The sequence below is a fragment of the Chaetura pelagica genome, unplaced genomic scaffold, assembly GCF_000747805.2.
Source record: "Chaetura pelagica isolate M959 unplaced genomic scaffold, ChaPel_1.0 scaffold356, whole genome shotgun sequence".
NCBI lineage: Eukaryota > Metazoa > Chordata > Aves > Apodiformes > Apodidae > Chaetura > Chaetura pelagica.
In genome coordinates, this window is record NW_009953964.1 from 4,707,233 (window position 1) to 4,731,037 (window position 23,805).

Consider the following 23,805-nt stretch of genomic DNA (forward strand, 5'->3'; position numbering starts at 1 on the left):
GCGAGCGGCTCCAAGGCCGAGTTCATCGTCGGAGGCAAATACAAGCTGGTGCGGAAGATCGGCTCGGGCTCCTTCGGGGACATCTATTTGGCCATCAACATCACCAACGGGGAGGTAAGGGCGGCTCTCACTCCTTCGCCTTCCCGGCCTTGTGCGGCCCCTCGCACCTCGGGGGGGGAGCGGAGACCCGCGTTACCCTCCCCGAGGCCGCCGGGTGTGACCCCCTTTGCTCCCGGGGTCGCTGCCCGGGAGGCACCGGGCCGCCCCGTCTCGGCGGGGTGGGGGTTGAAGGCGCATCCCCCGGGGTTGAGGGGCTTTCCCCCCCACCTCCGAGGACCCTCATTCCCGGGGAGCGGCCCTGCTCCTTCCCACAGCACAGCCCTGCCGCCGTGGCTGCTGAGCTGGCTTGTGAGCGGTAGGGAGAGGGGACCATCGTTTGTGGAAAAACATACTTTGTGTCTTTAACGAGTGGCCAAAGTCGCCCCTCTCCCACCAATCATCTGTTCCCCTCTCTCTCTTAGCTGGGGAATGCTTTATCTCATTTTCACCGACAGTAATTGAAACAAAGAAGATTCCCTGGTTCTTCAGCTCTTTTTTTTTCTTGGTATGGCTTTTTTTTTTTTTTCTCTTCCTCCCCCTCACGGCTCTGAGCTGTAAAGAAGAAACACCCACGTATGTTCTTCCTCGCTTTTGTGGATCTGAAGGCTTTATATCTCCAGCTCAGTTTCATGACCTGGGATGGATATTTATGTACAAATCATCAGATATGGATTTTATTTGAAGATGCAACAGAATGCAGAACGTTGAGCACTGAGACCTTAAAAAATACTGTGCCTCAAAGCATTTTCATCAGGGGTGTGTGGGGGATATTGAAGTACTGTGCCCCATAAGACTCAGTGGCAAGGCTGTGCTTGGTGGACACTCTGCTCTGATTCCTTGTTCCCTCTAACTGTAGGAAGTTGCTGTAAAGTTGGAGTCTCAGAAGGCTAGACATCCCCAGCTGCTCTATGAAAGCAAACTATACAAGATTCTGCAGGGAGGAGTTGGCATCCCACATATACGGTAGGAATCCTTTTATATATGCCAGTACAGTGACTTTTTTTAAACATTAGGGTGATGAACGCCGTTAAAAAGAGATTTTTCTGGGAGGGACTGGGCTGTCGGGGGGGAAAAATGCTCCATTGCCAAGATATCCAACTAGTTAAGTATCTTTTACCGACCTACTGTCTTTTTACCTGTACCTGCTGTGCTTTGAAAGTGAGATCTTAAGTAGTTCCTGAGCTGTAATAAATTCTTGTTGTGAGTAGAAGAAATGGTGAGACTGCTTGCCGATGTTCTTGATGAGGTTGAGAGTTTGGAGCTGGTACTGGAAATGGCTGCTTTCTTTTGTTGCTGCTTTTTTTTTCCTTTTTTTTTTTTTTTTTTTTTTTTTTCTTCCAACATGTCTTCCTCCTCCGCTCAGAAAATGGCGGATGGACGTGATTAACCCTCCCCCTTCTCGTGTTGGGACAAGGGACGTGCTCAGGCATGTATCTTTTCCTTTCATAGTTATGTGCTTGCAAGGCTCGAGGCTGCAGAGAACCTCAACCAGGAATGAAATGGCAGCCCCTGTTTCCCGCAACAGATGCGTCACTAGGATTGCCATACAGTTTTAAGTGCTAAGATTAATCCCTACCAATTCCTTGTTATATGGCTTCCTTGTTTCATTTTCTGCTTGAAACTTTCAGTAGTGTTAAATAACGTCCTGATGTGGAAGAAAATCACTGGTGCAGCAGATTCTAGGAGGAGTTCTTTTCAGATTACTGAGGTGTTTTACTGGGTTAGTTCCCAACTACTGAATCTCTGAATCAGACTTGATTAAATGAAATTCGAGTTTTCTTCAGAAGGACTTTGTAAAAGAAGGTGTTGTTTTTTTAAACTTTGTTAGTATTTGTTTTGAAGTTACTATTTTGTATGTTTGCACTACGGCATAAAGGAATTAAATTGATTGAGCTGCAGAAACTTTAAATTTAGATATTGGGTCAAACTGCAGATTCCATTTTGTCTGTTAACCCTGCTCTAACTTTCTTCTATGTGTACCTGTATCAGTAGTGGCCTGTAGGGCCTGTTGTATTATCATAAAGATGACATATTCTAGATCATGTGTTAATTTTAACAAAACCCAACGACTACATTTGAGGTTAGTATTTCCCCTCCTCCCCATTCTACCCCCAGACACAACTGGCTGTAGTCCTCAATGTAAGCTGGAGCTGTGTAGTGGAAGAAAAAGTGTTGTCTTGGCCATCTGTCCTTATTCACCACAGCCTTTTACAGGAACAGAATAAACATACCTGAATTAAGCATGACACTTGCAGCTTAAAGTTACTTATACGAAAACAGAATTCATCTTTATTTTCGACTACAGTTTCCTTAAATGGGTGCCTTTGTTTTACAGTTGAAAGAACAGAAATTGCATTTTGGAAAGCTGACACAGTATAATATGTGCTAAAACAAGGATAACTGGGAAAACAGCCAAAGCAAGCAGATATCAGGTGTTTCATCACAAAGCTTGAAAAGCAGGCATTCTTCAACTTTTTTTTTAAGTGTAAATGAATGTTTGGTACTGTAATGAGGCCTAAGTTGCAAGTTTTTCAACTTTTCTGTGTAAAAGAAGTGAACTACTCTTTAGTTCTTGGATTTGATTAAAATGCCCTGTGAGAGTGCTTCATTTAAAGCTGAAATACTGGAAGTAATCTTGCATGGTGAGAAACTTCTAGCTCCAATTACAGCAGACATCTTGAAGTTGTTTTTTCCTCTGTATTTGACATTCTTGTGTCTGACTTTGTTTTCTGTATAACCAGTGACTGTGGTTTAGAAGTCTCACCACCACAGAGGATCGACAACCTTTCTGTAACACACCCTTCCTTCCTTCTCCCACCATCCCCCCCATAAATGGACAACTGAGGCAATCACTTAAAACTCCAATTGATTAATAGGCATATAGTGCTAAAGGTGTGTGCTCTATTTGATAATGTCAACGAGTCTGAAAAGTCTTTCAGGTCCTCTTGTGGCATTTTTCTAGAAAAAAGAAAATTTCATAGTTTTTTAAAATTTTTATTCAGAAGCAGCATTGATTTTAAACCTATTTGTATGCACCAGATGCTGCTTGATGGCTTCTTTGACTAGGCTTCTGTTATTGCTTACCTTGCTGTATGACATCCGGTGATGCTTGAAGAAATCTAAAATAGTATTTTTATGCTTTTTTTATCTTCTTTAGAGGAAGCTGAGCAGGGTACCCAGGACAGTTTTTGTGACATGTTAAATTATGTGTTTAATAGAAGTGGAATCATACTCTGAGTATGAGGGGGAGAACTTGACCTACCAAATTATGTGTCTCTGAGGTGATTAACAGGGATATGTCTTTGAGTAGGTCATTTTAAAGGCAAGGACCAAAGTGAAATTACTGTGCATACTGCTTCAGACAATCCAGGCTTTTCTGACGTGTTTTTGGCACCAGCTAAGCTGGGAGAATGTATGAGAGTACTTAGGTCACTTTGCATGTGTAATTGATAATTCGGGTTCCACCATTGTTTTATAATGGTAATAGTGTCAAGTTGGAATAAGCTGTTCTTGGCTCAGTATATTTAAGATGAAGCAAGCTGAAGGAAAATCTTTTAGGACATTAGTGTACTGTTCAGTACATTTCTGTAGTGTGCCACCTTGAAACAGCAGCATCACAAACAGCATTTGATAGAAAATAAAGGATTTATTCTCAGCTTTTCCCATTTCCATGCTGGATAAGTTGGGCTCAGCAGCATTTTTATTTCAGTGCTAGGCACCTGGGAAACACGGGCATGTTATTTTGCATTCCTCATTTAAGAATGAAGGACTTGTTCCCTACTTTTCATCTACTTAAGTAATTCAGTGACCAAGATCAACTTACTAGAAGTTGCATTATGTGTCTTTGGCTTTGCCATACTAAAGTGGTCTGCTGTGGTTCTTTGACTCACGAAGCTGAAATAATAGGTGAGGTGTGAATTACTCATTCATTTCGGGCACCTGTTCTTAAAACCAGGTTCAGCCCTCAAAATGTTATTTCAAACTCAGTAATAAGACAACATATCATAGAGTCATAGAAGGGTTTCAGTTGAAAGGGACCTTAAAGATCATCTAGTTCCAACCCCCTCTGCATGGGGATACCTTCCACTAGACCAAGTTGCTCCAAGCCCCATCCAACCTGACCTTGAACACTGCCAGGGATGGGGCTGCCACAGCTTTCCTGGGCAACCTGGGCCAGGGTCTCACCACCCATATCTGGAGTGTCACTTAAATTACCTAGAACTGAACAAATTTGCATAGCCTTTAAGATTGTTTTGATGGCCTTTTCTGGATTATTGCAAGAAAGCTGATTAACAGAATCTTAGTTTTGGTCTTACATGTTTTTTAATACTGTTTTTATGGGATCTTCTGTGAATCTTATTTGTCACAGAGGATGAGCAGGACACCTTGGTGCTCCTACTGTAACTGAACATGTTTGCACAAAATATGAAAAATTGAGATTGGAATGTCTTTATTCTTAATATTCTAAACCCTCTTAGACTTGCAAATCTTTGACTTTGCTGTTCATTGTTGTTTCCTAGAAGAGTAACAAAGTTCCTAAACTTCTTGAAGTTTCAAAAAACCTTATATAAATGTTCTTCAGGTTTTTAATCTGTGGTACGTTCTCAATACACAAATTTTAGTCAGTTATTACCTTCATTTTTCACAAAAGGCTCTTGAACCGAGCTTAACATTCTAACAGTCTGATCTGCCTTTAGGACACAATGCAAAGTCTGCAGTATTCTGCTGGGCTTATTCTCATTGTTCTCAGCCATCAGCTGTCTTTTTCTTTTTTGCTCTCTTTTCCACTGGCAAAGCGTTTTTAGCTGTAATCTTGTTAACTGGGCACTGATCCTATTAGTTTGGACTATCTACCTTTATTCCCAAACTCCTGGTTCTGTCTTGGAGGAATGAAGCAAAGTGTGCTTGTGATGTTTTTGTATGTTTTGTTCACAGTGTAACTATTAAAGCACTCTTGATAAAAACAATTGTTCAAATTATCTGTGACAGCCACTTTTGATTTTTGCCATTTATGGTGTTTACCAACTATTGTTCGTATCCTTTGGAAAGGTTACTGCTCCGTACGTTTTCAGACACTTTTGAAAGAAAAGTGAGCTTCAGATTTTAAACCTGATAGTACCATTGGGATGTCTTGTTTTTGTTGTAATCAGCTTCAAATGGCAAATAACTATAATAATAATGGTAAATACTGGAACTGGCTGTAGCTATTGCTGATGTGTTAGAAATGTTGCACTTAAGAGCAGGAACAAGATCCTGGTGAATGTGTACAAGTACATCCTTACCTTTCTGTACTTTTCAAATCAGTAAGTCCTTGCAAAATATTTTCATGTTGAGAAAATCATTATTTCCTGCAATCTGGTAAAACATGAACCATATTTTAAAGATTCTGGGAAAAAACCATAATCTATAAAAGCATCTACAAGTTTTGTTCTTCTGTTCATTTACTGCTGTGTTGTTGGTTAATTTGTTAATAGCAGACTGCACATAATCATTTTCACTAAGTAATACTTGCAATGGAAAAACATAGTCAAGCTTTGGTAATTTTAGGGTTGTTGTCACAATGGATTTTTTTCTTGAGCACTTTTAATTTTTAACTCCTTAAGCAGTGCTTTAAAAAATCTGTAAATACACCTCTTTTAAACACCCTCACTTCAAAGTATGATCCAATAACTTTCTGCAGCATTAAAAAAAAACACACCATAAAAATACCCACGGAAGCCACAAACAAAAAAAAACCCCAAAACAACCCTCAGCCAAAAAACCCAAAATCCAGACCCAAAGCTCAAGGTCAGAACAAGTCTGAAAAGCTTTCTGTTGTCTTTCGTTGGTAAGACTGATACTTTCATCTAGGTCTGTGAGTAATAAGGAAGAAAGTTCTAGCAATAGAGCTTCCAATTAGTCTCATGTTATTACTTAAGGCTGCATGCTGAAGGGCAGAACACTCTGCTAGATAAGAAGAAGCCTCCTGTTATGGTAGCTCAAAGTAAAATTCAAAGCTTGTCTTTTAATACCTAAATTTTTTCTGCTGAGAGAATCAATGTATTTAAGCAAAGTCTATTTTGTGCTTTGTAACAATCTATAAACTTTGGTCTTAATTCGCCTTTGTGGACTCCTTAGAAGCATCCAAGGGAGACCACAGTTTGAAAACAAAGGATGCTGTCCCTTTTTGATTTTTAATTTTTTTTTTCCTCCTTGCCATAGGTCAGCCTTTGCAGAATCAGGTGCAAAACTACACAGTTTCATTTCAGTGTTACTCTTATTTGGTACAATTGAAACTTCCTCAGTGGTGTTTCCTGTAGGTGGTGGAGATTAATGGCTTATTCTCTCAACTGAACTGAACCTTCTGACTTTATAGAAGAAAGTTGACTTAAGTTCTCACTTCCTGCCAGGTGTTAATGTACCTCACTAAACAGCTAGTGAAACAGCTAGTCAGCTACATGGAAGTCTGTATGCAACATAACACTAGAGGAGTGAAATGACTGTATTGCTTGGGAGATGAGTTGCACTGACAGACTTAATGTATTCATATTTTTCTCATAACTGCACAAAAAATGATACAGAATCTTATTTATAGAGTCTATCTAACTTCATAGCGTAGGGTGTTCATTGCTGTTTCTTTATTTAGTACTTGGGTGGCCTAATTCATACTCACCATGGCAACTAACGTTAGGTGACATCTGCTAAATATTCCACTTCAGTATTTCAGTCATGCCATATTATGTTAAGTTCATTTATATTACTCCTAGCTGGCTAACAGGAAGTGTTTTTCCAGCTTAAGGAGAGATAAACTAGAAGTATAAAATGCGTGGCAATTTAGACATTAATCTTGTAAGGGTATATTACTTTACTTGTATGTGTTACTTTGGTATCTGTGAAGACTCAAATTAATATATTTTTACAGATTGAGTATACTTCCCAATTTGTCTGAAGCATTATTTTTTGCAAGATGTCTGTCCTGAGAAATCAAGAACATGAGACCAAAAGGACCAGTTTGGTCCCAATCCAGCATCTGTTTTAGACAACATGCTGTTCTTTCTGTGAATCAGTCAGGTGCAATGTTAAAACTTTCTAGGTTAGCATGACAGTGCTCATGATTCTTTCATTGGAGAGCGAGAGCTTCTCTTCCTAAAGATAAATACTTGTACCCATAGGCAGTCAGTTCCCATTTATTTCTTCCTTGTTTTTTTATTAATAGCCTTCTACCTATTACAGTCCTCTTGTATCTATGAAAAATAGTTGTGTAACTCCATAGCTGACCTGCTGAGCTGTTTGAATACATGATTAGGAGTCAACACCTTCCCATATTTCTTGGAAGTCTGTTTTTTGACTCTGTTATGAATATTGGTGGTGTGACTTGTGTATCAGTGCCTTAAACATCAATACTGATTGCTTCACAGTTTCTGTTTTAGAATGCCTGCACTTCTACTCATTTGGATTACTTACTGCTTTTCAGAGATGCCTGATATTAGAGCTGTGTGATTATAGGGAGGTCTGTATTTCTTTTTTGTCACATCACCTGACTAATGCTTAGTACAGAATACTAGGCATAGTACAGTTAGAATGAGTGACTTAATGCTTTCAGAAATGGAGTACAGTTCCAGAGTGTTCATCACTTCAGTATTGTTAGGTTTTCTGAAGGATGTCTGAATCCTTTGTGTTCATGAGGCCTTCCAGACTTGGATATTCACCCTTGTGTGCCTGCTGACAAGTCGAATGTACTAACAAGGTGATCTTGGGTAATTCCAATAAGAAGTTGTTTCCAACTTGCCTTTCACTGTACACATTTTGTTTTAATAGCTTTTTTAACCACCTTACTTCTTCTGACAGTCTCCAGTTTTTGTCATGTCTACTATTCCAGTTGGTGTTTGAAAGCCAAAATGGTGGGAAACTAATTGCATAGGACTGGACAGGGTAATCATAGGGTCACATACCATGAATTACGACAGTGGCAAAAGTTTATGTAATGTCAGAAGTCTGAATTGGTTATCTTTTTATTTTTGAATGTGACTGTAGAGGCTTCTGGAAGTCTAAAGCTTTAACTGTTTGAATCTTGTAACAGAAGCACTGTTTCTTCTTGCAGCGAGGCACTATGAGATACTTTTTTGTCTCACAAAAGCATGACCTTCTGGAGTCCTGTTTGTAATTCCAGATTGGAACAGCCTCCACTGGAATAGTTGGTGATCGAATTGAGAGAAGCCTTTAGTGGAGGATAGATCACCTGGCAAAGCAGGTGTTGATTGAGGAGAGCTTTTACTAGGCTGGAACAAAATAGTCTTGTACAGTTGTGACAAAGAGCTGATGTCCTGGTTTTGTGTATAAAAAAACTGTAGACAAAATGATGTATCGTTATGCTCATGGTGACAATGCCTTTGCCTTCGTGGGTTCTGAATGCATGGGAATTGGGGCTTCTTTACCAGTTCTTAGCAGCTGTACAGTTTTTCAGTAATTTAGTTAATCTTCATTTGAGTTTGAGATTTTTTTTCATGGGAATTTTTAGTTACAAATGCCACTGTAATGGATGAAACTGCTGGTTATCTACTAAAATTGTGTAAATGGTACAGTAGTCTGAAACTAATGGGCTGTATCTAAATTGTTAGCCCTTCACTCACCTCTCTTTGCTAACTGGACTCAGTTTGACCATTTCAAAGGAAGATACACTAAATGTGAGGAGAATATTCCAGTAACCAAAATAAAAATTTTCTCAGTTTAAAATAAAAACTATTAACAAATATTTCTCAAACATTTCTTTTGACATTGACATTATTTACAAAATATGCAGGTGCTGAAATAGACATAATATGATTTTTGAAAGATGCATCTGTGAAAACAGAAGAGGATTTTAAGTTTGGGTAGGCCTGGCTACAGTAACTGTCAAGTGCTAGATGTGTATCAGTACTAGTTTGGTGCAGGGTTAGTCAAGGGAATTAAAAAAAACAACACCACACATGAGTTTAAGAAAACATTTACTTGTCACGTTATTTTGCATCATACCTGCTTTGCTGTATGGGATTTGGAAACCAAATACTTGCAAAGTACTGTCATGTGACACTTGTTTAGCATAGAGCTGCAAATACTGAAATTGAGGATGTTACAGAAGGTTTGGGCTGTGTGCGTATACAGGGGCAATATATCGGGCTGCTAAACCACATGATTTGGAAACTTGTTGACGTGGTAGGTCTTGGTCAGATAAGTCACTGAAGTCAATTTAAGGTCACTGTTCAAACTTTAACCATGCATTGAAGGAAAGCTTTATAAAGGATATTTGCTGTATTCCAATTAATCTGTAGTAACTTGATCTGTAGCTGTAAACGGATGGGTCAAGGGAGAGTGACGAAGCATTTTCATGCATCACGTGAGCTGTGGCATGCCTTACAGCTTGAGTATGGACTAGGGCTCTGAACAGTGCTATCAGATGCTAGTGTTACACTGTACAAGGGTAACTCTTAGCTCTTCATAATAATACTGTTTAATGTTTTGTAAGCATTCAGTAAGATCATCTAGTGCTCTTTTTCAAGGAAGTTGATGATAATCCATACTTTGTGTGTATTTTGGCATAAGTAGAGATAAATGGACCTGTATTACAGAATCAAAATTATCTGTTTAGAAAATGTGTCCTAATGGGTTGTACAGCACTGTGGTAATAAATTAGAGAAATAACAAGTTTTCTTAGTCTGGTAATTTACCTTTTCTTTTTGAAATAATACATTACGTGTAACTACATGTAGAGTCATTACCCACCCAAGTAAGCTGTCAAGTAGGTAAATCTCTTGCTCCCACTTTTCACTCCCCTCCAAGAACTCTGCTGGCTTAAAATGTATTGCTACTGTTGCTTCCTTCAGTATGAGATGGAATACTTCCAGGTGTGCTGAAGAAAAAAACGAACATAAATCTCTGACATTTGGGACACTTGTGTTCTGCGATGCTTAGTGTCATCTAACACTTGCCAAGGGCTTTGTATGGTTCATTCCTTAGTGAACTACTAATATTCTGTCTTTTATTGCTGACACAGTATTAGAAGTTTTGAAGATTTTTCACTGAGACACCAGCTTTTTAAAATTGTGTTCAGTTTGTTGCCAAAACAATTCAAAATTGTTTTGCATTTTAGCCCAGTGGTGGTAAAACTTGCATGCCAAAGTGCTCTGAATTGGTGCTCATCCAAGAGGTGTGCTTATCTGCTTCTTACACTGATTATGTTAATATAGGAATAAGGAGGACTTGTCAAGCTCTTATATATCATATCCAAGGTGTCCTGAGAAGAGCCAAAACTTCAAACATTTTCACTCAGAGATGCTAGTAGTAGCAGCTACTAGGCTTTGAATGGACAGGAGTAGCCTTACTTCTTAATCCCATTTTCCCTGGAAATGTTCCAAGGGAAATGGAAACTTAGGTGCAGTGTTAGCAAAATAAATAAAGCACAAGTTACTCCACTACCCTAGCAGATGTTTTAGTTGCTGGTAGTGAAATTAATAGATGGTTCAGTCTTCTGTGAGAATTTACAGGCAGATGAACATAAAAATAAAATGCTAGGAGTTCATGTGTTAAAACCTTGTCTTGCAGAATTGATTCTGCTTTCCACCAGTGCAAAATGATCAGGAGATGAAAATTTTCTTGTGCATATGCAGAAGTAGGCCAAGTGGAGGTTGTGCAATCAGCCTGAATTATTGCACTTACTAAGCAGAGAGATCCCTACAGAGGAACCAAATGCTTTTTAAAATATAGCTCCCAGGGTAGGCTTACTTTTCATCAGCTTCACTTTTTCTGTGATGCTGTAACTAAATTTTCTTAGCTCAGTTGAAGACTGATCTTTGATCCTTTTCTTTTATACTGGAGTCTCTTGGGCACTGAACCATTACTGTGCTGAACAGTTACACTCAGCATCTGAATTGAACTTCCATTTCTTGAAGAAAGTGGTATTTTATCTAGATCTTGGTTTACTCCTTAGAATGCTTACATTAATTATTCTTTTGAGTTTTTCACAGCAAACTTATATTTCATGTGACAGAATAACTAGGCAAGTCACTGGTCCAGTTTTTATTAATCTGAATGACCATGATGTGTCATTTTCAACTGTGACCTATCAATTTGTTTATAGAGCTTTGTCAAAACTACTCAGCTGTTTGCATAGGTGACTTTTGTAGGAACCAAGAAGTAGATATACAGGCATAGTCAATAATTCTTCAACTGAAGGTGTTTTGTAGTTAGTTAAGAACTTTTCTCAATAGCATCTTATTTTGACTCTCCATCTCCGCATTGCATTTTTTAAATACTATTCTTGGTTTCTCCAGCAGTTGGAACTAGCTGCTGATCACTCCTTAAAAGGGCCTAGCCAGGCAAGTCTTTTCAGCATGCATACATTTCACAGCTTGGCGTCAGGTTGCAGTGTGAATATTAACCTCTTCATAAATTACAGACTTCATCAAATAATATTGGCAACGTGCTTTCCCAGTTGAGTCACTTGTAATTTGGTTTGGTGTTTGGGGTTTTTTTTGTTACATCGTAGTACAGTTAATTTTTAGAAGGCAAAACTGATAAATATTAGTTAACAGTATAAGTATGAACATAAGAATGTTGGAGAAAAACTGTTTTTTGACATTTCATTTGAATTATTGCTTTCAAAGTACATATTCTGCGTCCCCTTTTGTGTAGGGCAGGGATTAAGGTCCTAGGCTGACCTGTAAAATGATGAATATGATCCACAGTCTGTATAGAACTTTGTAATGCATTGTAAAAAAATTCATAAAAGTGCTTGTTGTCTACTAGAATCCCAACAGTGGGAAGGTATGGGCCAGTAGATCTGAAACAAATACAAATATAGAATCTTGTCTGCTTTTTTTGTAAGCATTTTACTTTACTACCCTGGCTAAGCTTGGAATCCTGTGAGTACCAAGGAATTTGTTGGCTTTATCAGTGGTAGCTGTTTTCCAGACAACTGTGCATTACACTCTGGGAGTCATTGCCTAAAGTGGAAATAAAATGTCTTTACAGGTCTTTAAGCCCCAGCTACTACTGTGTTTGAGCTGAATCTTGATTTTTATTTTTTTATCTACATGCTCTTATGGGATATTTTCTTAGTGTGTCTTGTCTGCACCACAGTTGTTGGAAACTTGAAGCCTCTTCCAGGAGAGAGCTGGTCAGTGCCCTATCCATCGACTCCCAGTACTAGGTCCTTATCCTAAGGACTAGGTGCATAGCAAAAGCAGAATGCAGCCTTCTGATCAATAAGGTGTTGAATCTTTACAGTGATGTACTAGTACTCAGCACAGCTTCATAGAGTTTTTCACACACCCCTCACTTAACTGCAGATATTGGAAATGTGCAGAGAAGAATATTCAGGTTCTGTCTTTTAGTGTCCATCACAGCTGAGATTTGCAGAAGTGAAGGGTGTGACTCCAGGTCTTCACAGGCAGCTTAGGTAGTGAAATATTCTTCCCCCAGTTGCAAATAACGTAAGGCAACAATGTGATGGAAATGCTGGATATGGATTGGAAAGAAAAACATGCATGGGAGGCCTTCTGCTTGGCCTCGCAGCATTGGGTAACATTTAATTTTTTGTCCCAAATATCAGACATTTAAGGGTGTATAGCACAGTCTGACTGCTATTGATATATTGCTACATCTGTATATTTACTTCTATGGCACTGAGTGTTTTTCCCCTTCTGATGTTGAAAACCTGTTAAAGAGCATTTATCGTCTACCTGATAGAATAGTAGAACTTGATTGCCATTTGTTAGATTTGAATGAATGAAGAGGTAGTATACGAGTTAACTGCATGAGCTGTTTTGGTCTATTGCAGAAAATTTATACCTGAAAACAGTCTAAAGCATTTAAAGATGTTTCTGTGAAGTTTAACGTAGGAAGCAATGATTGGAGTGTAAGGTGTCCTGCAGATGAGTTTCAGTTCAGACTTTGTACACACACCTCAGTATATTGACATGTAATGGTTTCTGCTTTTATTACTTTTTGTGTGTTTGGTGTTTTAGTCGTTACTTAAGTGTAATAGTTTCCTCATAAGGGCAGATTAAATGTGTGCACACACCCTTGCCAACTTGTGTATTCTGCTTTGTCCTCAAACTTTTATTACCAGGAAAAATAAGGCACTACTAGTCCTAGTGTTTAGATAACTTTCAAGATTGAACACTAGGCAATAAAGTGCCCTTGCAACCAAGATGGTTAATGGTATCCTGGGTTCCATTAGGGTTCCTGCTAACACTGGGTTATTTTCTTTGTTGCAGGTGGTATGGTCAAGAAAAAGACTACAATGTTCTAGTTATGGATCTTCTTGGTCCCAGCCTTGAAGACCTCTTCAACTTCTGTTCTCGCAGGTTTACCATGAAAACAGTACTTATGTTAGCAGACCAGGTATGTATACATCTTCCTGGGAGGAAGTTGGAAAACCCCAAAATATTTTGTGCAGCGTGGTTCTCTTAAGTGGGTTAAATAATGTGTTGTGCAGTATTTTCTACAGCTGAGTGAACACTTGACCTATACAGGAATGAAGTAATGGTGGCTTCTGTGTGCTGTGGCATACAAAGTGACTGTAGGCCTGTATTGGGAGGGCACTGTAGATACCAGCTCCTTGTAGCTCTACCAGGACAACCTCATTAATCTATGGAGACTAATATGGGTGGATTAACTCCCCAATATCAGTGATGGGGGTGGTGTTAGAAGGGTTGGAGCTGTCTCCAGTTACAGCTGATCTGATTCAGTGGAGACCTGTTCTGTGTTGGCCAGCTGTGGAGACAGGTAGGCAACACACAGGCGTATGGGTCTGTTCTTACCGAATGTCACTATGCATTCACCCATCATTCATTCTAGTACCAGACCACGAGCTAATAAATACAGTTTGGGATGTTGTGCTTAAATGTTACTGGGTTTGCCAGTCTACATCAAACTTAATCAAAGCCTCTAGAACTGAGGTCCATTACTTAAGGCCTCAGAGTACCTACTACCTGTTTAGTCTTTTTCTGGCAATTGATATTTTTTTAAAACAGCTTTTGAAATGGCCAGTCATATTTTTTATTGCTATTTAAGTTTATTGTACTATCTTCAGGTACTAGAAATGCCATAAGGGTTTCTTGAGTTGAATATTCAGTGGTAGTTTAGATTTCATCTAATATTACGTAATTGATGTTAGTACCAAGTTGTCACTTAGCCAGATGCTCATAGAATCCCAGGCTCTTGGCCAAGGAAGCTCACAGCATTTGTATGGAGACAAGGTCAGCTGTCCCTATTCTCAGCTGCCTTCAGTGAGTGGTATGGTTGCTTTAGAGAGCCATTTGTCTGCTCAGTTAGCTGGAGTCTGGGTGTTACAGCATCTCCAGGGAATCTGTATGGTTTTTGTGCAGTGTTCCTTTGGATGATTAACACTAATTAGTTGTCCTCTGGGAAGCATAGAGCAGGATGTGTCATATCAGTGCATGGAACTGGCTTTTACGTCAGAGTCCAGTAGAACAGCTGTCAAGGGTATGATTTTGTCAATTCAGCTCACTAAAGACTGTGTGGAGAGGGCTTTAACTGGAAATCTGAACCACATAGAAGCATGTGCTGTGATCTCATGCACAGGAAATTGTATGAGCATGTATGATGATACAGATGTGCCAGAGTTTCTCTGCATCTTTGTTGCTGACTCTTATTCCTGAATCACAGTAGCCTAGATATGACAGTATGGGCCAGAATCAAGGTGTTACTTGCTACCTGGCAAAATGATTCTTGATGGTGAATGAATAACTAGATGCATGAACAACTGGGACAAGGGGAAGGAGTAAGCTTTAAAATTGTTTTGTGGTAGATGTAGAAAACCTCTTTTTGAAGTAAGAAAAATAGATTATTCTTTAATGGAACACTATAGTTAGAACATGAATTTGAATGTCTGGAAAATAGTTTCAAGTATTTAACCTGCCATTTCCTGCCAAAGATTATGGAATTTTAACATGTGAGAGATAAATGTGCTTGAACAGCATAAAAAGACTTGGTTTTAATTAATCGAATATATAAACTTAAGTTGCAGGAGTGCAACACTAGAAATTCATGCTTTCATTGAAGGCTTAAGAGAATTGTATTCCTCTCATTGAAATAGTACATGTTTTATTGTTGCTGTTTGTTGTTTTTTTTTTTACAGATGATCAGTAGAATTGAATATGTGCACACAAAGAATTTTATACACAGAGACATTAAACCAGATAACTTCCTAATGGGTATTGGGCGTCACTGTAATAAGGTTAGTCTAATGCTCTTTGTTTAAAGGATCCAAAGGGAGTGGCTATGTTACTTGAGTCAAGCTGCACAACATTTTTAAAACTCATTGCTGTAACATGTTTTGAATGGTAAACCATGATGCTTTGATGTGAGAACTTTGATTTCTCAGTATCTGCTTCTAAATACAGTGGCATACACATGGGCCTCTGATCCACCCTGTACCCATGCACTTGATTGCAAGATGATTTCTAGGTTTGCAACAAGATCATAAACTAACCCTAGAGAATACTTGGCTACTTTTCTCATGTGATGGAGTTTAATTATCGAGAGGACTGTTGTAATAGCATTTTTTTTTCCTCAATGATAAAGTAAAATCTTATCTTTGGCTTTGGGGCTGACTGGGATGAAAAGAATTTGTGCCAGCGTGGGAGCTCCTGACCTAGCAGTCATCGGGGCGTTAAATCTTTCAGTGACAGATTTGTTAAAGAGAACACTTCAGACATCAGAATTGTGGATACAACTAATAGCCAATGCCTATTTATAAATTAATTAATGAAAATACGTTGATGGAAAACTTAAGTTCTGGAGTATCTGAATATGTTGTACAACAAAAAACTGCTCAAAGCTTACCGTGTGGAAAAAAAATGGGGTGGGGGGGCGGACTGAAGTGGTTGCACTTGTTTGGATGGGTAAACGTAGTCAGAAGTGCATGTTTCCCATTGAAAACCTTATATAGAAGAAAACTGTTTTTAATTTTATTTTTAGTTCTCTGGAGTGAAATATGCTTAATCCTGCAATTTGTATGTCGAGCTCGGGCAGACAGGCAGCATTGGCAATGCATTAAGCATGCTACTTAATAGAAATTAACCAGGACAAATGTATGAGATCAAGTGGTTTATTGGAAGAAGATTCCCACTTACCTTTTCTATATGCCATCAGAGAATGTCTAATCTCTTTAGGCACTCCTAGTGTTTAAAATGTTTACCTTTGTTTGCCTGTATGAATGCCAACTTCAGGGCCATGAACATTAGAGGGGGAAAAGCTTGATTAACATGAAATAACAGCTTTTGTCTGAAGAGGTGCAGTGCACTGAATGTTTAGATACAACCATTGTTGGAAAAGTTTTTAAGTCCAGCTGAAAGGCAGTCTTTTTATGTAATTCTGTTGCTGTTAAACTTTGCTTGTTCCCAAGTTTCATACTTTTCACTCTGTACAGCTCTATTTTTCTCTGCTGTGTCAAGCAGTTAGGCTCCTTAATTTTCTGGCATGACTTAGAATATAACTTTATTTTTTTTTCTTAGTTTCTGATTTCCAATTGTTCTTTTTGGGCCATTTTTCTGTACTTTTGCACAGTCATGCTGGGTTGGCATTGCTGCATTCTGTTTCATCTTGATGTGGATTAATGGCCTAGAACATGCTGCTGTGCTTACTTTAGTGGGGGAGCACGTTAGATTTGCATCAGCTGAAATGAAAAACAAAATTGCCTGTAAACCATTCTATTTTTTCCCCCATTTGTAGATTAGTTAAGGAGCCACATAGTGATATGGTGGTAAACACTATGGGCGTGGGCTTTATTACTGTTGTAGGGTTTTAGAGATTAGGGAAGGAGGTCTTGACGGAAGTACAAAACAGTAGGTTTACATGAGCAAAACAAGGAATGGGTTGTTTTCAGTTTGGAACCAAGTGCTTTATCTAGGGAACCTTTGCCACCATATAGTATTTACTTTGTTTCTTTTTTATAACTAGGGTTAGTTTTGCATATTGTAGAGATTACTCTACACACTTGAAAGAGAATGTGGCCACAAAGACTAGAATAGTATGGTAATCTTGTTCCAGTAGCTTCCTATCAGTTGTATTTAAAAAAAAATTTTTTTTCAAATTTTAATTTGGTGATTGGGAGAAATTTTGCTCCCACTTCAAAAGACAAATTTTCAGCTCTTCTAGAAATAAGCCCTGCATGCTTATGAAAGTAAACTTTAAGGTGACTAAATGCCTTCTACCTCTTCCTTACTGAAGATTTACTTTTTCTAAATGTCTTTTGGGGGAAGGGCAGTTTGTGGATCCAAAAGATGCTCTTGCAAGCAAAGCTTCAATTTCCTTTTTTAATAGAGCCAAATGTCACCATTGCTACCCCTGGTCAAGGCAGTGCCATTTTGAAGCGGCTCATAGTTGAAATTTACCTTATCACATCTTCCAAATTGTCTCCTTGGAAAAAAAATAAAAATTTAAAAAAAAGAAATTACAAACTTATATAGCTTTTTGAAAACTACAGTGCTTGGTGGAAGAAGGATGGCATTTGGCTACCCTGTTCTTTCTCAAACGCCTCGGTGTTGCCTGTCTGCGCCGGCCATTGTTGCAATGTAAGCAATACTGTTTGATGCACTGCCACCCTCTATTGTTTGTTCAGTGTTTAGAATCTCCAGTGGGGAAGAGGAAAAGAAGCATGACTGTTAGTACTTCTCAGGACCCATCTTTCTCAGGATTAAACCAGGTCTGAACTGTCTCCTATTCCAACCTCAACCCCAAATTCATGTGCTTTATTTTTGTTTTGGTTTTGTTTTTTTGTTTTGGTTTTCTTGGAGAATGTAGACCTTGCAAAAGCACCTCTTATGTTGGCATTATTCAGACATACTTGGCAAACATGTAACATTACTAAGATGTTTTCCTGTGGCGCTTGTTTAAATTGTGGAGTTATTTCTAAACTTGATATCAAAAAGGGTTAAATGTACATGCTTGATTTCAGATGCAGAAGCAGGTTTTACTTTTGCCCTTTAAAACTTGCAGTCTGTTCAATGTGTTGAAGGATGGATATGCCACCCTAATGAAATAGCAGGACTTCTGTGTAGGGTTGTCTGCTTGCCTTCCAGTAGCCTTCCTGCAGTGTCTCTGAATGCACATGGAGACTTTCAATTATTACTTCAGCCAGACCCTTTCCCTTGCTGTTTTTGTTTAAAATGTCTCAAAATGTGTGATGAGAACTCTTAATATTTTCATCCACTGTGCTTATACAATTATTTCTTTAATAAACTGTATCTTGGAGAAGCATGGTCTTATCTTGTAGCATTAAATGTTGTACTCCTGACTCTTTAAGAGAAGATGAATTGGAGAGAAATGAAGACATATGCCAGTTTGTAGTAGGACAGCTGGAAATTGCTGAATATGAATCACAGCTCAGGAGTTTGGCCATAGGATCAGTCAGTAACTTTCTACAATAATAGTCTTCATGTCTGAAATCCCAGGCAGCTAGCTGCTGTGTGTGAGCTGACAGGCTTCTGTTGTCTGCTTCTGAAAGTCTCTTATCAGTTGAGGCAAAGACTTTGATCTGCTTCGCTCATTGCTCTTGGCAAACATTTTGCCCTACTTCTCCAGTTTCCAAAAGTATGAGGTTATCTGTGGGAATACTTTTCTGTTCCTGCTGACCAGTGTTCCTGCTGGTATTGATACTTTGGATGTTCATCCAAATCAGGCTGTATCTCCTAATTTAACTCTTTCAAGACAAATGACGGACTTCCATCTCGTGCCCATCTGCAGTTGGAAATTCGGAATGAGTCTTAACTTCCTGAGAGCAGTGCCATAATATAGTATCCAGTTACTTGACTAGTGAAAAACAAGCCTGTGTTGCTAATTGATTGCTTTGTTTTTTCTGAGGTTCTATATATACCTCTTGAGAATGCAGCATCACCTTGTTCAGTTCTAATACAGAACGCTCATAGCAGCTGTGGAAGAGGCAGAACATTTATTTTCTAACTTCTAAGGAAAGTACTCTTACCAAGTCAGTGTTAAACAGGGCTAGACATCAGTTATATTAGAAGCACTCTTCCAGTGTTGACTATTTTGATTCATGAACTGTGACTTTGTCCTTCTGTACTGCTAATTGACAGCAAGATCCCCAGGATTAGAGACAGCAAGTGAACGTTTTGCATTGTTTAAAGTGTTAGTAACTAATATGCGGCAAAAATTTTCTAACTGGTGTATATAGTGTTTGGTTTACCCTCCTTCTCAAGGAGGAGTCATTTGCTTAAACTAACAGGCAAAGGGCCTGCAAAATTAGCTATTGCAAACTGTACATCAGAGGCTGTCATCAGATCAGAAAGCTTTAATAAGAAAAGAAGGGATTGCATTTGAGCTCAAGCTTTGCTTCTAGGAAAGCTGCATTTGCAGTATAGTAGTAACGTAGAAGCTTTGTATTATCTGCTCAAGAAGTTCCAAAATCACTAATTTCCTGGTAGCAGAACATGTCCATGCTCACTAAGTGAGTAACTACCTCTAGTGGTAGCTGTAGTGGGTGCAGCAAAGACAAGACCCCCACTTCTCTGAACTGTTTGCCCAGTGTAGTTGATGTAAAAACTCGGGCTTACCCCCTCTTGCTCAAAGCATTCTGCACTTTCAGGGTGACTTTGTCTGTAACAGTAAATGTACAACTACTGTGCTTTGTGGTGGCACATAGGTCGTGGCAAGACTTCACGTGCTCTGACATCAGTGGCTTAAGAGGCTTTTAGCTTTGGTTTTTTGCTGTCTAGGCTATAGTTGGAAAATCTTCAACTAGAATTCTAAAACATACCTTCCATGCAATTCAGAAACTTTTCAGTATCTTTGATACTTTTATGTTGAGTGTCACTTTTTAAGTTATAGCACTTCCAGTGTGCCGGAGTGATTCTTGATTTCAGTCTTGGATGCAGGGATACCTGCATTTCAGTCTCCAGTACTTGCTTACATTTCAAGCTGCATCTTCTTTTCTGAAATAACCTTTTAAAGTGATACTGAATAGGCTTTTAGTGATAATTTCTTGAACCTTGTGTCTTCTTTCCATCACCTCCTTCCCAAGTTACTTTTGCAGTATTCATTTAATCTGTAGGGGTTGTAGTACCTGATCCTGTACATTAATCCAACATTGGAATTACAAGCTCAGTGTGACTTGTAGCTTCAAGGCTGATTGCTAGAATTTGAAATTTTCTTAGGTATTTTTGCCTGAGCTTTTGTGTCTAGTCCTGAAAACTTGTTGCAAGAAGGTACAGTTTGTATATCAACCTTTGTAGATAGAGTGACTGTTAGCACGCTAATTAGCACACGCACTCAGTTGTTGCTAAACACCAAAATCCTTGGGCAGGCTTGGTTATTAGAAACCTGACTTGGATTCCATGTCCTAGGCTGTAGCTTCCTGGCTGTATTGATACTATGAGTGACTGTCACGCTGCTGCAGTAGTGTTCTCGTGGTTTTAAGCTGAGCATATTATTGAAAGCAAGATGTCTTGTTTGCTGTTGAAGGTTTTGGCCTTATGCTCTGCAGAATGGCCAGTGTTTTTTGAGCCCTAGAGAAGAATACAGGATGTGCATTGTTTGCGTTAAGCTGCTGAGCCACCATTAACTAACTGTATGTGTAAACAGCTCTAGTGTGAGTGGGTTTTTGTGAAGTGTGCACATACTAGTTCCCTTCCTAAATTGTGCACTGTGGTTATTGAGCTATAATTGTAACAAAGTTGTAGAACTAAGCTACAGATGTTGAGTAGCAAAATCTAGCCTATTCCACTGGACTGAGAAAAGGCTTGAACTAATTCACTTAAGTTTTTGACCTGGCTAGTTAAAGCTGGTTGTGACTCTGCACTGTTACTTTGCTTCCTTTTAACTGCAGGCTGTTACATTGTGTGGATGTCTTAAAATTTAGCTAATGCCTAGTGAAAGAGGTTGGGGATTCCTTGCATTGAATAGGAATGTAATCTATTTTCATTTTTCTTTAAGTTATTCCTTATTGACTTTGGTTTGGCCAAAAAGTACCGGGACAACAGGACGAGGCAACACATACCATACAGAGAAGACAAAAATCTGACTGGCACAGCTCGATATGCCAGTATCAATGCACATCTTGGCATTGAGCAGAGGTGAGTTCAAGGAGATGACTTCCGTGCTTATGGAGGCTGCAAGATGATCTTATTTGTAAGCTTCTGAAATAATTTTCTATGAGTATGTGTGCATATATCACTTCATAAGTGCTTTTCTGTTTGGCTGTATGGCAAAAAAAAAAACCAAACATCTAACTTGCTTCATGAGAGTCCAGTTCTTGCAGGCATAAGGTGGGTGCTCAGCATACTGTTTTGTTTTTTCAAAAAGATAAGCAGTATTTCCATCTGGATATGTCATGGGTTCTTCACAAATAAAATGGTGCAGTTTCCCAATTGTGTGGGTACCTGCTGATGCCACTGCTAAATGGCTTGAGTTGCAATTCCATAGCCAGAAAAGGTTTTCTAAAGATGGTGTCGCTCTCCATTCAAGTTAGTAAACTATTATTATCCTTTTGCCTGCAAACAAGACTTAAAGTTATTCTACTTCACTCACACTGTATTTTAATTTCTGCTGTACACAACCATAGTTGTGGTTCTGTATGTATATGTACACATTTATGTTTATATGCTTGAGCTTTGCTTAATCAACAAACGTTTTTATCATCTGGATCAAAAGCATATTGTTTCTACAGTGTTGTAGCAGCAGCCCAGTGGAGATACCCTTCCAAACAACTCAAAGGACTCTGTTAGGTACTCATGAGATATGAAATGGTGCCTCTCTTTCTTACCTGTATGGCTAGATACTGTCAAATATAAGTGTAACAGTGTGGCTTGGCGACATCATGATGAGGTCACTTAGACATAGTTTGAGTTCCATGAGTGCCTATGCTTCTGACTTTCAATTTGATAAAGATGGGAATGACAGATCAACTTCAACAGAATGCGAATATTTGTGCTTTAAAATGCTTCATGTTTCCTCTTTAATTTCCTTAAGGTTCCTTAGGAGTGTTATTGTGTGCCAGTGTCATTATTTAAGCCCACTTGAAATGTGGGTCATGTAGGGCAAATGACACAAGTGTAGTTTCTGAAGTACATCTCGTAGAACCCAATGTGTTCTTGTAAGGGAGTGGCTGTGCTAGCAAGCACCTGACAGAGAAGAGAGGGAACAGCAAGGGGCTACTGCTTTTGGATTTAGTTGGAGGTCTTGTACCATCTCTGCTGGTACTGGGAATTCTCATATATTTAGAAATGTAGCTTGGTCCATGCTAAAAGCTAATAAACTTGTCTAGATCAAGCCAACAATGAGACAGACAAATAATATATTCCTGTAATCAGCAGAAACCGGTTCTGCAGCTTATGGCAGGACTATTAGTGCTGCACTTAAACTGTCACTGTATCTGATCACAGCTATTCTCAATGAGCTGTTTGCAATGTTATCCATTTCTTGTTGTAGTAATGAAGAGTATTGTCCCGTTTTCCACATCCTGAAAATCACAAATCACTTTTATCAATATGAGCTCAAATGTAATATATCCATTACAGATTTACAGAACTAAATATTTCCTACTACAAAATAAATGAAATTAAATACTTAAACAATTAACTGGATGGGGGATGGAAACTTAATTCCTGTATTGCTTCTGAATTTACCACTGCCTTCCCAGAAATTTTTTTTCATGTCATGGCCCCATATTCGTTCACTGAATCATGGTGATGATTAAAATCTGCAGTTCTAACTGAATTAACAAGTTTTGCAAACTGATGTGGTCTTGGTATTTTTCATCTGTCTTTGGCTGTGGTTTCATGTTAGAGCTGAGATAACCTCAGAGGTAGCTGCTGTTAAAGAGAAGTGAAGCAGCCTTCCCTTCCCTTAGCCCTGGACTCAGCTAGGGCTTTTTTTGTCCTTGTGGTGAAATGCTTTAAGGAGCCAAGCTCATTTTTTTTTTTTTTTATGGGATGGCTCCCTGAACTTATTCTCCAAAGGGTCAGAGAGCTGAAACACAAGTCAAGTGGGTGGCATGCAGGCTGTTCTGGTGATTATTAGTGGTTATATTGGGTGGGCTGTAACACAAACCATCACCTACAACTTCTTTCCTCTTCTGCCAAGATCTGGAGGTAGATTTGTCCAGGTTCTTGCAGGTTGTTCTCCATTAAAGGGAGCTGTTTTGTTCTCACTTAAAGGGAGCTGTTTTACCCATACAAATATCCATATATATAATCCTATTTGCAGTACCACTCTCTGCCTTTTACTCCCTTGTGGGACTAGTAGGTGCTTAGTCTTTATTGCCTCCATTTCAGTACTCTTGCAGATCTGTCTGGGTGGCAGCCTATCAAATTCTTTTGATAAGGGAAGTGAGAGTAGAAAAAATATTTTTGTCTCCTGTTGAATAGATGTCAGTGGCAGAGGACAAGTCTGATTCTACACAGAGCTGGGAAGAAGCAACTTTGCCATGAAGGGGGGAAAAAAAAACATGGAGCATTTTTTCTGCTTCAGTGAACTGCACTAGCCTTAGTAATCATGAAAGCTGTGTAGCAAAATATTATGGTGTTTGGCTAAAGTGCTGATCTGGAGCATATGCAGTGCAGAAAATGTTTGAAGCCTCTTAAATGACTTTGTTTGTAAATTCTCAGTGAAGTCTATGGATAGATAACTTTGGAATTCTATAGCTGCCTTGAAACTGCCTTCCTGTAAGAAGAAAGCAGAGGCACCTCTGATACATGCACCTTTCTAAAT

At 38.9% G+C, this 23,805-nt stretch overlaps 1 protein-coding gene across 1 annotated transcript in view; it reads left to right on the plus strand.

Moving 5' to 3' along the window:
• The window catches only part of CSNK1A1 (casein kinase 1, alpha 1), a 37,639-nt gene that overhangs the window by 3,127 nt on the left and 10,707 nt on the right, over window positions 1–23,805 (plus strand). Inside the window, exons 2-7 of the mRNA XM_010002064.1 lie at window positions 6–114; window positions 956–1,062; window positions 13,332–13,458; window positions 15,218–15,316; window positions 17,702–17,785; window positions 21,031–21,170. Of these exons, the coding sequence (XP_010000366.1) occupies window positions 6–114; window positions 956–1,062; window positions 13,332–13,458; window positions 15,218–15,316; window positions 17,702–17,785; window positions 21,031–21,170 (666 nt within the window). The remainder of the gene's footprint in view (window positions 1–5; window positions 115–955; window positions 1,063–13,331; window positions 13,459–15,217; window positions 15,317–17,701; window positions 17,786–21,030; window positions 21,171–23,805) is intronic.